Source organism: Vespula vulgaris, chromosome 22 (genome assembly GCF_905475345.1).
Source record: "Vespula vulgaris chromosome 22, iyVesVulg1.1, whole genome shotgun sequence".
Lineage (NCBI taxonomy): Eukaryota > Metazoa > Arthropoda > Insecta > Hymenoptera > Vespidae > Vespula > Vespula vulgaris.
Genome location: NC_066607.1, coordinates 800,434 through 812,655, shown reverse-complemented (window position 1 = coordinate 812,655; position 12,222 = coordinate 800,434). Strand labels below are relative to the sequence as shown.

General features: G+C 33.4%; 1 protein-coding gene across 2 annotated transcripts; it reads left to right on the top strand.

Moving 5' to 3' along the window:
- Positions 1-269: 269 nt before the first annotated feature.
- LOC127071516 (forkhead box protein E1-like) lies at positions 270-9,435 on the top strand. Of its 2 annotated transcripts, XR_007785089.1 has the most exons (3): positions 270-2,537; positions 8,227-8,802; positions 8,919-9,435. XR_007785089.1 is itself a non-coding variant. In XM_051010859.1 (2 exons), exons 1-2 carry the CDS (start codon positions 1,271-1,273, stop codon positions 8,532-8,534), a joined length of 1,575 nt encoding a protein of 524 aa, XP_050866816.1. In that variant the 5' UTR covers positions 270-1,270; the 3' UTR covers positions 8,535-9,435. The 2 variants fall into 2 exon arrangements, 1 of the variants encoding a protein (XP_050866816.1); XM_051010859.1 differs by having other exon boundaries at positions 8,227-9,435.
- The last annotated feature ends 2,787 nt before the right edge of the window (positions 9,436-12,222 follow it).

The following is a 12,222-nucleotide window of genomic DNA, read 5'->3' as shown; positions in this document are numbered from 1 at the left end:
TCAAGAAGAACATAATGGAAAATATATACATACACAGTGCCGTTCTTGATTCCTTGGAACATAATTTCGTAGAAATACAGGTCGTCAGAGATCGTTGTAAACGAAAAGTGAAGAAAAAAAAAATGTAAGAAAGAAAAAGAGAGGAAGAGACAGACAGACAGAGATATATAACAGATAGAAAGGAACAGCAAGAAGGTAAGAAGAATACAAAATGTAAAGAAGAAGAAAAAGAAGAAAAGAAAAAGATGAAAAAAAAAAAGAAAAAGAAGAAGAAAAAGAAGAAAAGAAGTATTAAGATAGATTAACAAGAAAATAAAAAGACAAATAAAAGGACAACAAAATAGAGGGAAAGAATTACTGAAAGGTATTATAAAAAATAACAGAAAAATAAAATACGTTAAGAAAGAAAGAGAGTGAGAGAGGAAATTAAAAAGAAAAGAGAAATAAAGAAAAGAGAAAGTGAGAGAGAGAGAAAGGAATACTTACACAAAGAAAGAAAAAGTTCATCGTCGACTATCGTAAAGGCAGGTCGTCGTCAGGCGTGACAGGGACGATGAATACTGGATTTTGATTGGCTAAGTAAGCGCTCTGTTCGACCAATCGTTTCGAAGAATTCCCGCGCGCCTCCACCTCTCATTCACGCCTCCAAGAAATAGGAAAGAAGACAAGAGAGAGACCGCAAGATCAACTCCGCATCGATAGATCTCGAGAGCGCCGAAAGTCCAGTCGTTCGAAAACACAACCGCGTTCGACGTCCTCGCCGTGTTTCTTCCTCTATCAATAAGGAAATACTTTCCTTATCGTGACGTCCTTATTGTTGTCGTTAAGTGAAGAATAAACTTTTTTTTATATACATATACATATATATATACATACAATAAAAACAAATCATTCAATTGTGCGTTGATTACAATATCGGGAGAGAGAGAGAGAGAAAGAAAAAGAGAAAGAGAGAGAGTGAGTGAAAATAAAGCGAATAAACTCGAATCAAAGTGAGATAATTTTTTCGCGATAATGTGAATCATCGAACGTTCATTATTATGTTTTGGTTTCTTATCACGCTAATCTGAGGAAGAGATATTAAAATTAGTTACGTAGGAAGAAAAGGAAAGGGGAAGAAAATTAAAAAAAAGAAAAAAATAGTAAAAAGAAAAGAAAAGAAAAAAAGAGAAATATTTAACCACGTACTTACTTAGACGGACGAGATCCGCCTAGTGGAGAAAAAATGTCCGACGCGAGTGCGTGAGATCGTGAGAATAGAGAAGTTTCGATGGATCAGAGCATGATAGTGACGTCGTTGCCGCGAGGAGGATCTCTGTCGGAGATCAGTCGGAGACAACATACGACGATGAAAAACGAGTCCGATGGTAACGTTCATGTGCACGGACAAGAAACGTCGCAGTCCGTCGGACAACCGAGTTCGACGTTGGTTGGTACGCGTACAAGTTTGGGATTACACGGGAATCTTTCACAGAATCAAAACATGGATCAACTTATGTGCAATCCTTCGAGCACGGAGGTCGCACGTAAGCCAGGAGCACGTCGGCAAGAGAAACCACCGTATTCCTACATAGCCCTTATAGTGATGGCGATACAATCGAGTCCAGGAAAGAGATTGACCCTGTCCGAAATCTATTCCTTCCTTCAACAACGTTTCCCCTTTTTTCGAGGGGCCTACCAAGGCTGGAAGAATTCAGTTCGTCACAATCTCAGCTTGAACGAATGTTTTATTAAATTGCCGAAAGGTCTTGGTAGACCTGGAAAGGGTCATTACTGGACGATCGATCCTTCCACCGAGTATATGTTCGAGGAGGGTAGCTTCCGTCGTCGGCCACGAGGTTTTCGTCGCAAGTGTCAAGCTCTTAAACCTCAATACCCTCAGTATTTCTCTGCTAGCGGACCTGTAGGGGTTCAGGCTGGTTACGATAATCTAACAGCGTCCGGTGGCATGGAATACGCAAATGGTTATCAGAATCAATATCAGAATTATCAGGAGTACGCTATGTATGGACCTGCGGCAGCAGTTTCCGCGGATTGGACCTATCCCGAGCCGAGTTATAAGACACCTCCGATAGCCGAGGTCACTTATAAGACAACCGAGGTCACTTATAAGACCGGCGAACCTTCGTCCGTTTATCGTAATGGCGAATTGGTAACGTTTAAGAGCGAGCCCGGTTATGGTGTCGGCAGGAATCAGGATCAACTGAGTTCCGTTGCAGCTTACAGACCCATAGACGGATTTCAGCTGAAGGATCATCATCCGCAACATCATCAGGAAACGATATACAAGGACAACGAGAGTATGATGATCTACAAGTGCGCGGGTAATCCTACCGTGAACGCTCAGCCTACTACCGGACAAGACTATTACGTGGGTTATGGTGCCATTGGTGTCAACAATGCCAGCGTTGCAGCCACGGCTAACGTCAACGTCAATCTCGCCATGCAAACGGTTCACGATCAAAACGGAAACGGTAGTCCCGCTGGAAACGTAGCTTCGCCGCATAGCGCTTGTCAGACACCTGTCACCGATCACGGTGAGTTTCAATTTTCCCGCCATTTTTAAATTCCCATTTTTCAGATACTTCGTTTCAAAGCGAAAATACGACGTTATACGATAAACGTAATACGATTGAATATCTGATACATATATTTTCATTTGTTTCTAAGAAATGGAATAGCAAAAAACAAAATAACAAATTTTTAACGAAAACAATTCGAGTTTTATACTTCTTTTTTTTATTTATAATTCGAATGTCGCTTGTTATATAAATTCTATTCTTTTTAACTTCAACTCAGCGAAATGATAATGACTTATCATAATTTTAATAAAAAATCAACGCTCATTCCTCGATATTATAACACTCTTGTTTTATTATATATCACAATATATTTACATTATTGCAAAATCACTTAAATAATAGAGAAATGAAATCCTTTTTTATTCATAATAATCAATACTCAACATAAGTATCTACTTATTTACTTGATATTTTGATTAATATTGACAATTTTTAGACAAAATAAATCCAAGATTTATTTTAGTTAAAATAAAATAATAAAAAAAGATGAAAAAAAACAATGAAAAAACATTTTTCAGTTTCTTACATCGATACGGTTTATCCGTTTGAGTCTCAGGATGTAATCGAAAAAATTTTGTCGAAAAGTACTAATCGACTCAATAGCGCTTATTTCGATAGATATCGATAGAACCAAGCTCACATCGTCAGTATCAATTGCGCAATAACGATGAAGCGCCAATACTACGCTAGTGATTCGATATGAAACACGAACAAAATACTATTGGTCTTGCATGAAACACAAACGATTAATTCTCAAATCTTAATTCAGATACTGACTTACATAGTAGGTATCGGTCGGTGGTCGCCAAACTCCTTGAGAATTATTGTAAATCGCGAAGAAAACATTAGCTCGCGGAGATCGTGTTGTCGTTCTGGGGCCATCTGGAAGACCGGAGACAGTTTACGAGCTCATGGCCGCGCCCGGCGCCAGAATCCGTAATACGAGACTCAAGAACGCGTCTTTTAACGCATACCTACCTACGTCGACGATTCGGACCATTCTGGGATTCACGAGCCATCGAGTCTGCTCAAGCGTGTCTGTCTCTCCTTCGAGACACCCTTACGTTCCCTTTAACCTTTTACGATAATTTATTCGACTATAATGGGAAAATAAAGAACAGGATTTAAGTAGAAATTGAACAAAAAAGAAAACGAGAAAAAAGAAAACTAAAAGACTGAACTAAAATTGAAATTAGAAACAATTTTAAATAAAAAAAAAAAAATAAAAATAAAAAATTAATGAATAAATAAGAGAAAAAAAGTTAGAGTAATTTGAAAATTTTAAAAATACATCGGAAGGATTAACACGTTGACGTTGGCATTGTTATTTATATTTTATTGAATCGAATGGATCTATAAAAATCGGTTATCTTTGTTCGTAATATTTTTAAAAAATACATGAAAAAAATAAATCACTTTATCCCTTATTAATTATAGATTATTTATGTAATTATTTAAATATTCGAAGAATATTAAAAATAATTATAAACTGATGAGCCATTGATCAACATGTTAAAGAACCGAGAAATAGATTAGAGGAATTAAAAGATTAGAAAAATAGAAAGTAAGAAAATATATCAGACATTTATATAGAAAAACGAAATACAAAATAAAAAGGCAAAATTTTCGTTAAATTCTATACGATTGTTAAAGCCTTTGTAGAATGATTCAAAGTCAAATACTGAAGAAATAATCATTCGACATTTTTCAGCTCATTATTTTCAAGTACTGCACGTTGTATCGAGATTTCGATTAATTAATTATTCGACGATTAACTTCATCTCTATTGTAAATTTGATTTTAATATATAATTTATATAGCATATAACAAACAATTTAAGCAAACGTATTAAGTTGATCGACTCGAGTTAAAAATTCCATATATATGAGTCGCATATATGAATCCTATCGATTGTTCTTACAAATTGCATTTATGCATTCATCGATTACGATGATAATTCATATTGAACTAATAGATGCAACTATTTGTCGATCCTCCGGAAAGGATTAAAAATGAAAGTAAAAGAAAAAGAATCAGAGATTGACATTCGGTGAAAAGCGTCACGGAATCGTAGGAGTTGACAGGACCTATTAGTCGAGATGACGCTTTGCCGTCACACGCCCAGATGCAGCCCGTAACTCGTAAGATCGTAATTCTTCGTTTGTAAGCTAACACGTGTAAAGTCGAAACCCGCGACACGCCCTCCTCCTCGCATTTGTTTCCTCCTATGACACTCCGTGGAAATATCAATTTCTTATGTCTCTTTAAGAAGAAAAAATCTTTTGACATTGTAAAACAGGTAAAACAAACTTCTGACATTACAATAATATTCGCGCATATTTTTAAATGAAAAATCTATTTTTTAGCGTGTATATCATAATTTCAAATTTATTACAAACAAAAATATATTACATAAAAAAAATAATTTATATATAAATATATAATATATATAATATATTTTATATATATATATATATATATATATATATATAATCATCAAACAGAAACAATTATTATTAAAATGGTAAGTTAATTGTTTAAAGATATAATTAATTTACTATTTTAATGATAATTGTTTCCATTTGATGATTAAAATACGATAAGTAAAACAAATTTAATACTTACTCGTATTAAGAAAGAACAAAAAAGAAAAGGAAAATCTCTTGAATTTTCACTACTATGAAGCCGCGAGACGCGTAAACTTTTTGCCACGTGCAATTAGTAGAGTCGCGTGCTGCTTGTATGTAAGAGAAAGAGAGAGAGAGAGAGAGAGAGAGCCTCAAATCGTGGCCACGCTTGTAAACATTTACAAAGCGCGATAAACAAGACGTTACTCTAATATACGTTCCACTTACGAGAAACGAAGTAGTAGCCGAAGGCAGTATTCGTGTAAACGGCTTTTTAACTCGTCAAAGAGTAAGGTCGAGAGAGTAGGGAGTTAAAATTTAATGATACTTCAGATCGGTAGGATCGAAACAAACAAAGGGTGAGCGTAATCGTCCGATTATACAATCTTTTGCGTCATACTTATGAACATAAGGATCGGTGGATGTATTGTTCTCATTCAGATTCATCATTTCCCTCTCTCTCTCTCTCTCTCTCTCTCTCTCTCTCTCTCTCTCTCTCTCTCTCTCTTTCTCTTTTCCTCTCTTTCTCTCTGTCTCTCTTGCTTACATGATAAGTGCGATCTATTCCTTCTCTATCTTGATATCCTGTAAATCGTCGACAGTGTGTAAACTCGCCACCCACGCATTTACCACCCTTCCACCTTATCCCTACTTCACCCTAAAGCTATATCCTCCCATCTCATTTCCGTCAGTCACCGAAGTGTAAACGAGATCAATCTGCAGCCAGGGATGTTCTTTTCTTTTCTTTTTCGTTTTTCCTTCTTTTTTCTTCTTCTACTTCTTTTTTTAATTTTTTTGTTCTTTTTCCTCTTCTTTTCTCTTCCTCTTCCCTTACCCCTTGTTCTTCTTCTTCTTCTTCTTCTTCTTCAACTTCTTCCCCGGTCTTGGTATATTTCTGGCCCGATCTTCTTTCTCTCTTTCTCTCTCTACTCTCGACATTATTCTCGTTGTGTTACCGCGAATACCGTGCCGGTATTCGAGCAGAAACGGGCTACTGTATCCGTCTTTTACAACAGCACTGTTTCTCGATCGCCTTCGACGCGTATGTAAAAAAAAATTGGCGACGAGCACGTTGGTCCACGGCCAACGAGACTCGAGCAGTCTTCGTCGCGGAGAGTTAAAGAGAAAGAGAGAGAGAAAGAGAGTGAATGAGAGTGAGAGTGAGAGAGTGAGAATGAGAGAGTGAGAATGAGAGTGAGAGAGAGAGAGAGAGAGAAAGAGAGAGAAAGAGATAGGAGAGAAAAAGAAAGAGAGATTTTCACTGGCATCCGTGCCATCGAAAGACCACACACGACGTCGTTTTGAAGCTTATGCTAGAGTTGATGTTACTCTTCTGATGGTATCTTCTGTTTTAGAGATTCGAAGATAAGACATGTATCGTCCTTAACCCTTTCAAAGTGTTCAATACTCACCTCCGATTGTTTTCTATCTATGAAGTCCGAACGTTTTGCATTTTTCAAGAAATATATATAAATAATACTAATATTTTATTATATATTATTATATATGTAATATTAATATATTTGTTATACATTATCACATAAATAATACTGATGATTTATATGAGTGGTCCATAAATGAAGTCTCACGAAGTCAATTTGAACGTGTATAGTTATTAAAATAATAATTTTAATCGTCTATCATTATTATCTAATACGATTTATGTATAATGTTTTTTTTTCTTTGTTTTTTTTTTCTTTTAGTAGTTTACGAAGAGTAGATATAGTCTTACAATGAACCGAAGAAAAAAATATATAGTCAAGCTATGTAAACAAATTTATTTGTGGAAGACGATATTACACGGTTATTTTATGTCTTTCTGAACTGTGATATAAAATGCATTTGCTGTTGCAAATTGTTATCAAAGAAGATTTGAAAAATACGTATTACATGTATGAATTTTATCGTGTGATCAGGGAAAGTTACTTAAAGAAATATTTATTTTCACATTTTATATCGTCGTTCAAGTTATACGATACAGATATTAGTTTCATTTTTTTGTATCCATGAATTTGCGTGTATTTTTTTTTTTATTTTGTTTTTCTTTTTTTTAACGGAGAAATAAAACGAGAGCAAAATAGAGCGAAAAAAGAACGAGAGAACGAAGAAGCAGCGAGCTCGAGACACGAGTGAAGTGGTCACTTGAGGCTTGAGACTACTTGAGAGCTGCCGGGGCTTCGAATTTATCGTACCTATACAAGGACCGATTTCTATCGTTGGAGAACTTTTGCTTCTTTTCCTTGGATTTGTTCTTCTTCGCATCTTCAAAGCATCATGTGTGGTCTCAAACTACGAAAAATATATCGAATCTTTTTCATGTAACAATGCATTATCGGATTTATCGTTCATATGTTCTTATGAAATAATAAAAATTAGCAGAACGTTCAATGAAAATTAACAAAAAAAAAAAAATGAAATAATATCTCGTTATCAGAATAATTTAAAACGTTTTAAATTACGTGATTTTATATTATTAAAAAAAAAAAAAATAACAAAACAGCTCTACTTTCGACATATGGATATTTGTGTGTATTTGTAGTTTTATATTGTACTATATGATTCAACAAAATTATAATGATAGATGGAATCAGTTTCTACAAGGACGAAGAGAGAATCCTAAAAAAATATTGTGATGATGTTTATAATTTATATGACTTTGTAGTATATCTATTATAGAGCAGTTTAAAACTCTTGATCACCCCTGGTTTTACAATGATTTTCTACAGACGATGAAAACTAATAAACTAATTCTTGACCGATTTTGATGAACAAGGTTCATTTTAAAGATGAAGGTTTATATTAGGATGCCTAACGCTTTTTTTGAAAAATCATTATTTTCTTGGAAAAAAATCATATTAAAAATGATGTTCTTTTGAATTCACCCATAAAAATAAAAGTTCATTATTTAATATCGGAATAAATCTTTTTAGCAAGATCTATTTCCAATGAATCGAAAAACAATTGAAAACAATTTGATTTTAATATCTTCAAAAAATCGTTTTTCATGTCTGTTACAGGGTTGAAAATGCAATGCTCGAACTCAAGTTCAAATAGTTCTGGAGGTAGCATAATCGATAGAAAGCCTTCGTACTTTGGTCATCCAACGGGTACTGTGAGCTTGAGTTCGTTGAGTTCTTTGAGTTCTCTGAACTTGAGTAACATCGGTAGTCTGAGCATATCGAATGTGCCAAACGTCGCTGTTTCTTCGAGCCTCCATCATGCCAACACACCGCCTCCGCCGCCGCCGCCGCCGCCAACGACGACGACGCCGACGACGACGCCGACATCGACGATGTATTACGATCAGATAAAGTACAATATGTGAAAAGTGACAAAGTTAGACTTTTGAGAGAAAGGAAACAACAAAAAGCAAAACAACAAAAAAAAAGAAATAAAAGAAAGGGAGAAAAACTTTACGTCCAAAATCATCAAAAGAAAATTATCTTAATTCGTTGATAACGATGAAAACGATAATGATGATGATAATGATGATGATGTTGATGACGACTAACGACGACTACGACGACGATTATGATCGTCCCAACACGACGACATACTTCTTCAATTTGACTTTGACGATTGTCCGCCTAGAGGTATTATAATATGTATATGTATTTATGATTTATCATTAAATACCGTTGTTAATTTAAGGATAAACGTTGTCGAGCGAAATCTGTAGAATTTAAATATCTCATTCATCGAAAAAAAGGTATGGAAGAAAGAAAATGAGGGTGAAAAAGAAAAGAAAAAAAAAGAAAAAAGGGGAAAAAAGAAAATAACAAAAACAAACTGGAGTATTGTTCGTTTATTGATCATATGACGTCAGCCGGTATCCCAGTAAATTCTATAAGCGCGGATGACGTACTTACTTATTCGCCCCCTTCGAAAGCGGTGATCGAATGTGAATATCCGAGAGAACGACGTCAGGACTCGTCGGTTTTGTGGCAACGATAAGAACTCGACGGAGATTGGGAGTTTATTACGCGGTAAGATATTGAGTAGGAAAAAAGGATAATGCGATTCCGCGTAAGATGAAGTCGGGACGAACGTTTCGTCTGAAAAACCGCGGTGACTGTTTACATTTTACTTTTTTTTCTTTCTTTTTTTTTTTTGTTTTTTGATTGTTGGCGGACACGACAGAACATTGATTATTACGAAATTAATGTCATGTCGATATTAAAGGATCAATCGAAGATTACAAACACAAAAAATATTTGTGATTTATTAGCCGGATCGTTAGTTGATAATTTTCATTTTATCTAGATAGATTGGATTTTTAATTAAATGTTTCTTTTCTTTTTTTTTGGTTCGTTTTATTACAATCCTCTTATTAGGTAGATATATTCAAGATATTTGAAATGTTATATAATTAAGAGATAACAAATAATCTCTCTCTCTCATTTTAGTAGATAACAGAATTTCTTTTAATAATAACTATTACATATATCGGTTATCTCAAGTAACCTAATTTGTTGAAAATCAAGTCACGTGAATAGCTATACCTAAGTATGATAGCTAATATAAATTACGTTTATGGGTAGGTATGTTGTAATCTAGTAGAACAGGCCTTCTATATACAATATATGAATATCTTCTCTCTTTTATAGTATATATTTTATTTATATACATATATATATTATTTTATTTATATACATAAAAATTTATAATATGTATAAAAATTTATATATATATATGTATATAAATTTTTGTGCTTTTAAATAAGCTTGCAGATAAAAATATTTTCTCATATTTAGAACGATCGAAAAGTCATACAGTCTTCTTAAGTGGACTTAAATTTCCTTATTTTATCAAAGCAAAAAAAAAAGTATATAAAACCAAAATAGTTCGACCATGTCTGTTCTACTGCATTTTTCTTATTACATAAATCGTCTTTACACATCTTTCACGGTGTTCCCACGCGCTAACTTTTCCTTTGAATTTTTTTAAAAAGAAAGAGGAAAAGAAGGGAAAAAACGAAAAAGAAAGAAAAAGAAAATACTTGAAGCAGAGAACCATATAACAGCTCACACACCAAAGATAATGGGAACGTAAGCGATAGCAACATGTTGCTGGCAGTCCTCATCGGGACAGTTTGTCTCGTCCAACCTAGTCATAAAAATAAGGATGGCATATATCGTCGGGTCTTTTCCAAAATAAAAGATCAGGAGTTTGCTACCTATTCAAGTAATATGGACTCCCTTTCGAATATCGCGTTACCATGTGTTCAAACACCCTTTTTGCCTTCGGAAATGCACGTTCTTACGAATCACGTGAACACGCGGCCCTTTTTGTTTCGCAGAAATGCAGCCTGATAATCGATATCGTCACCGTCCAAAAATAACGTTGACATCTGATCTTAATTTCGTTATCGCGACCAAGAGGAACACCGAGCTAGATTAATCGGATTGGTCATCCTGTAACCGATAAAAGAGAAAAAAAAGAAAAAGAAACATTAGCGTGTCAGCGGTTAGTTTGACTCTCTTATTGTTCTTTTCAGCATATGAGTGGAAATCCGGAAATACAATGTAAGTATGTAGGTATATAGATAGGATTATCTGTGGAATAAATATTTATTACTGTCAATAAATGAACATATATATATATACATATATATGTGTGTATATGTGTGTATCAATAAAAGAACAATTATATTAATTGCTTAATAACTGGCAATTACAATTTTAATATAATATAATAAACAGATTAGAAAAGTTTATTAATTTGCAATAGAACATTATATACTATATTTCAGTAATGTGCTATATCGCATTCGTTTCTGAAATATTAAAATAATATTATTTTGTTAACTTTTAATAAAGATAGAAATTACTTAAAATGATTTTCTATATGTAAAGAAGACTGATTTTAATGAAGAATTATCGTCGATAATTCTTTTTTATAAAAATTAATCGAACTTTTATCTTGTAACTATCTCAAAGGATTCGTTTTTTAATTCGTTTTTAATTTATTTAATACGCAATGGTCTCAAAATTATTGAAAAAAGGTGAGTACGTCGAGCGTTAGATACAAAAGAAAAGAAATCGTCCACCGGTCACTCATTTCGTCGAATCGAGTTAGGAAACTAAGTGGAACGATTGCTTATACTATAAATTAGAGAACGTTCGCAATGTGTATGATGAAGAGAACGTATATGGTGTCGGTTTACACGAAACAGATTCGCAACCGACATTAATTTCGAGATGAGATTTTTCTTCGTGATCAGTCACGCACAAAGAGATGACTGATATAATCGTATTTCCCTTATAAATTTCTCATTTGGAAAATTTGTTACACAAAAATCAATCAACTACACTTTTCACAATACTTTGCGATCTTTTCTTTTTTTTTATTTTTCTTTTTTTACTTTGTTACAAAATACAAAAACTGACTCGTATCCATCGGCTATTTTTATAATAACTTTATATGTGTGTATGTGTGGGTGTATATATATATATATACACACGCGACACTTGATACATATCTTATAGATATATGTTTGTTAATACTTATCTCTAATATGATAGTCTTACAATTAATATACATACATAGGTATCTAATTTCATTGCGCTTTTCTTTTGAGGATTATACTGTTCAATCCATTAGAATTTCCTTTTGTTCTTGTATATATTATTTTATCTAATTGTAGTTAAAATATGCACTCTCATATTTTTCTAATAATTTGAAAGTTGCTTCCTCATCAAAACAATTTGTGATGCATCGTTCTAAAATATTTAACGATACTAAAATGACAATTAAATTAATAGAAATTTAGAAAGATCTAACACAATAAATTAAATTATAATGACGACTTACACAATATTGTACTTTAATAATTGTATAATTTAATGTGTGTGAAATACGGGATTATATTCATGATTGGTTAACAGTTATTGATGTAAAATTTTCAACCCATGAAATACATATAAATGATGAATATTATTTGAAAAAAAAGTTTATATGTATCGAAAAGAGAACAAACTAACATTTAATTACAATAAGTTAGAAATTAAGAA

What these genes read in the sequence shown, in the direction of transcription:
- LOC127071516 (XM_051010859.1), top strand. Translation starts at nt 1,271, where the DNA reads ATGGATCAGAGCATGATAGTGACGTCGTTGCCGCGAGGAGGATCTCTG. An exon ending in GACACCTGTCACCGATCACG is followed by an intron (nt 2,538 to 8,226) that starts GTGAGTTTCAAT and finishes TGTCTGTTACAG; the next exon opens with GGTTGAAAATGCAATGCTCG.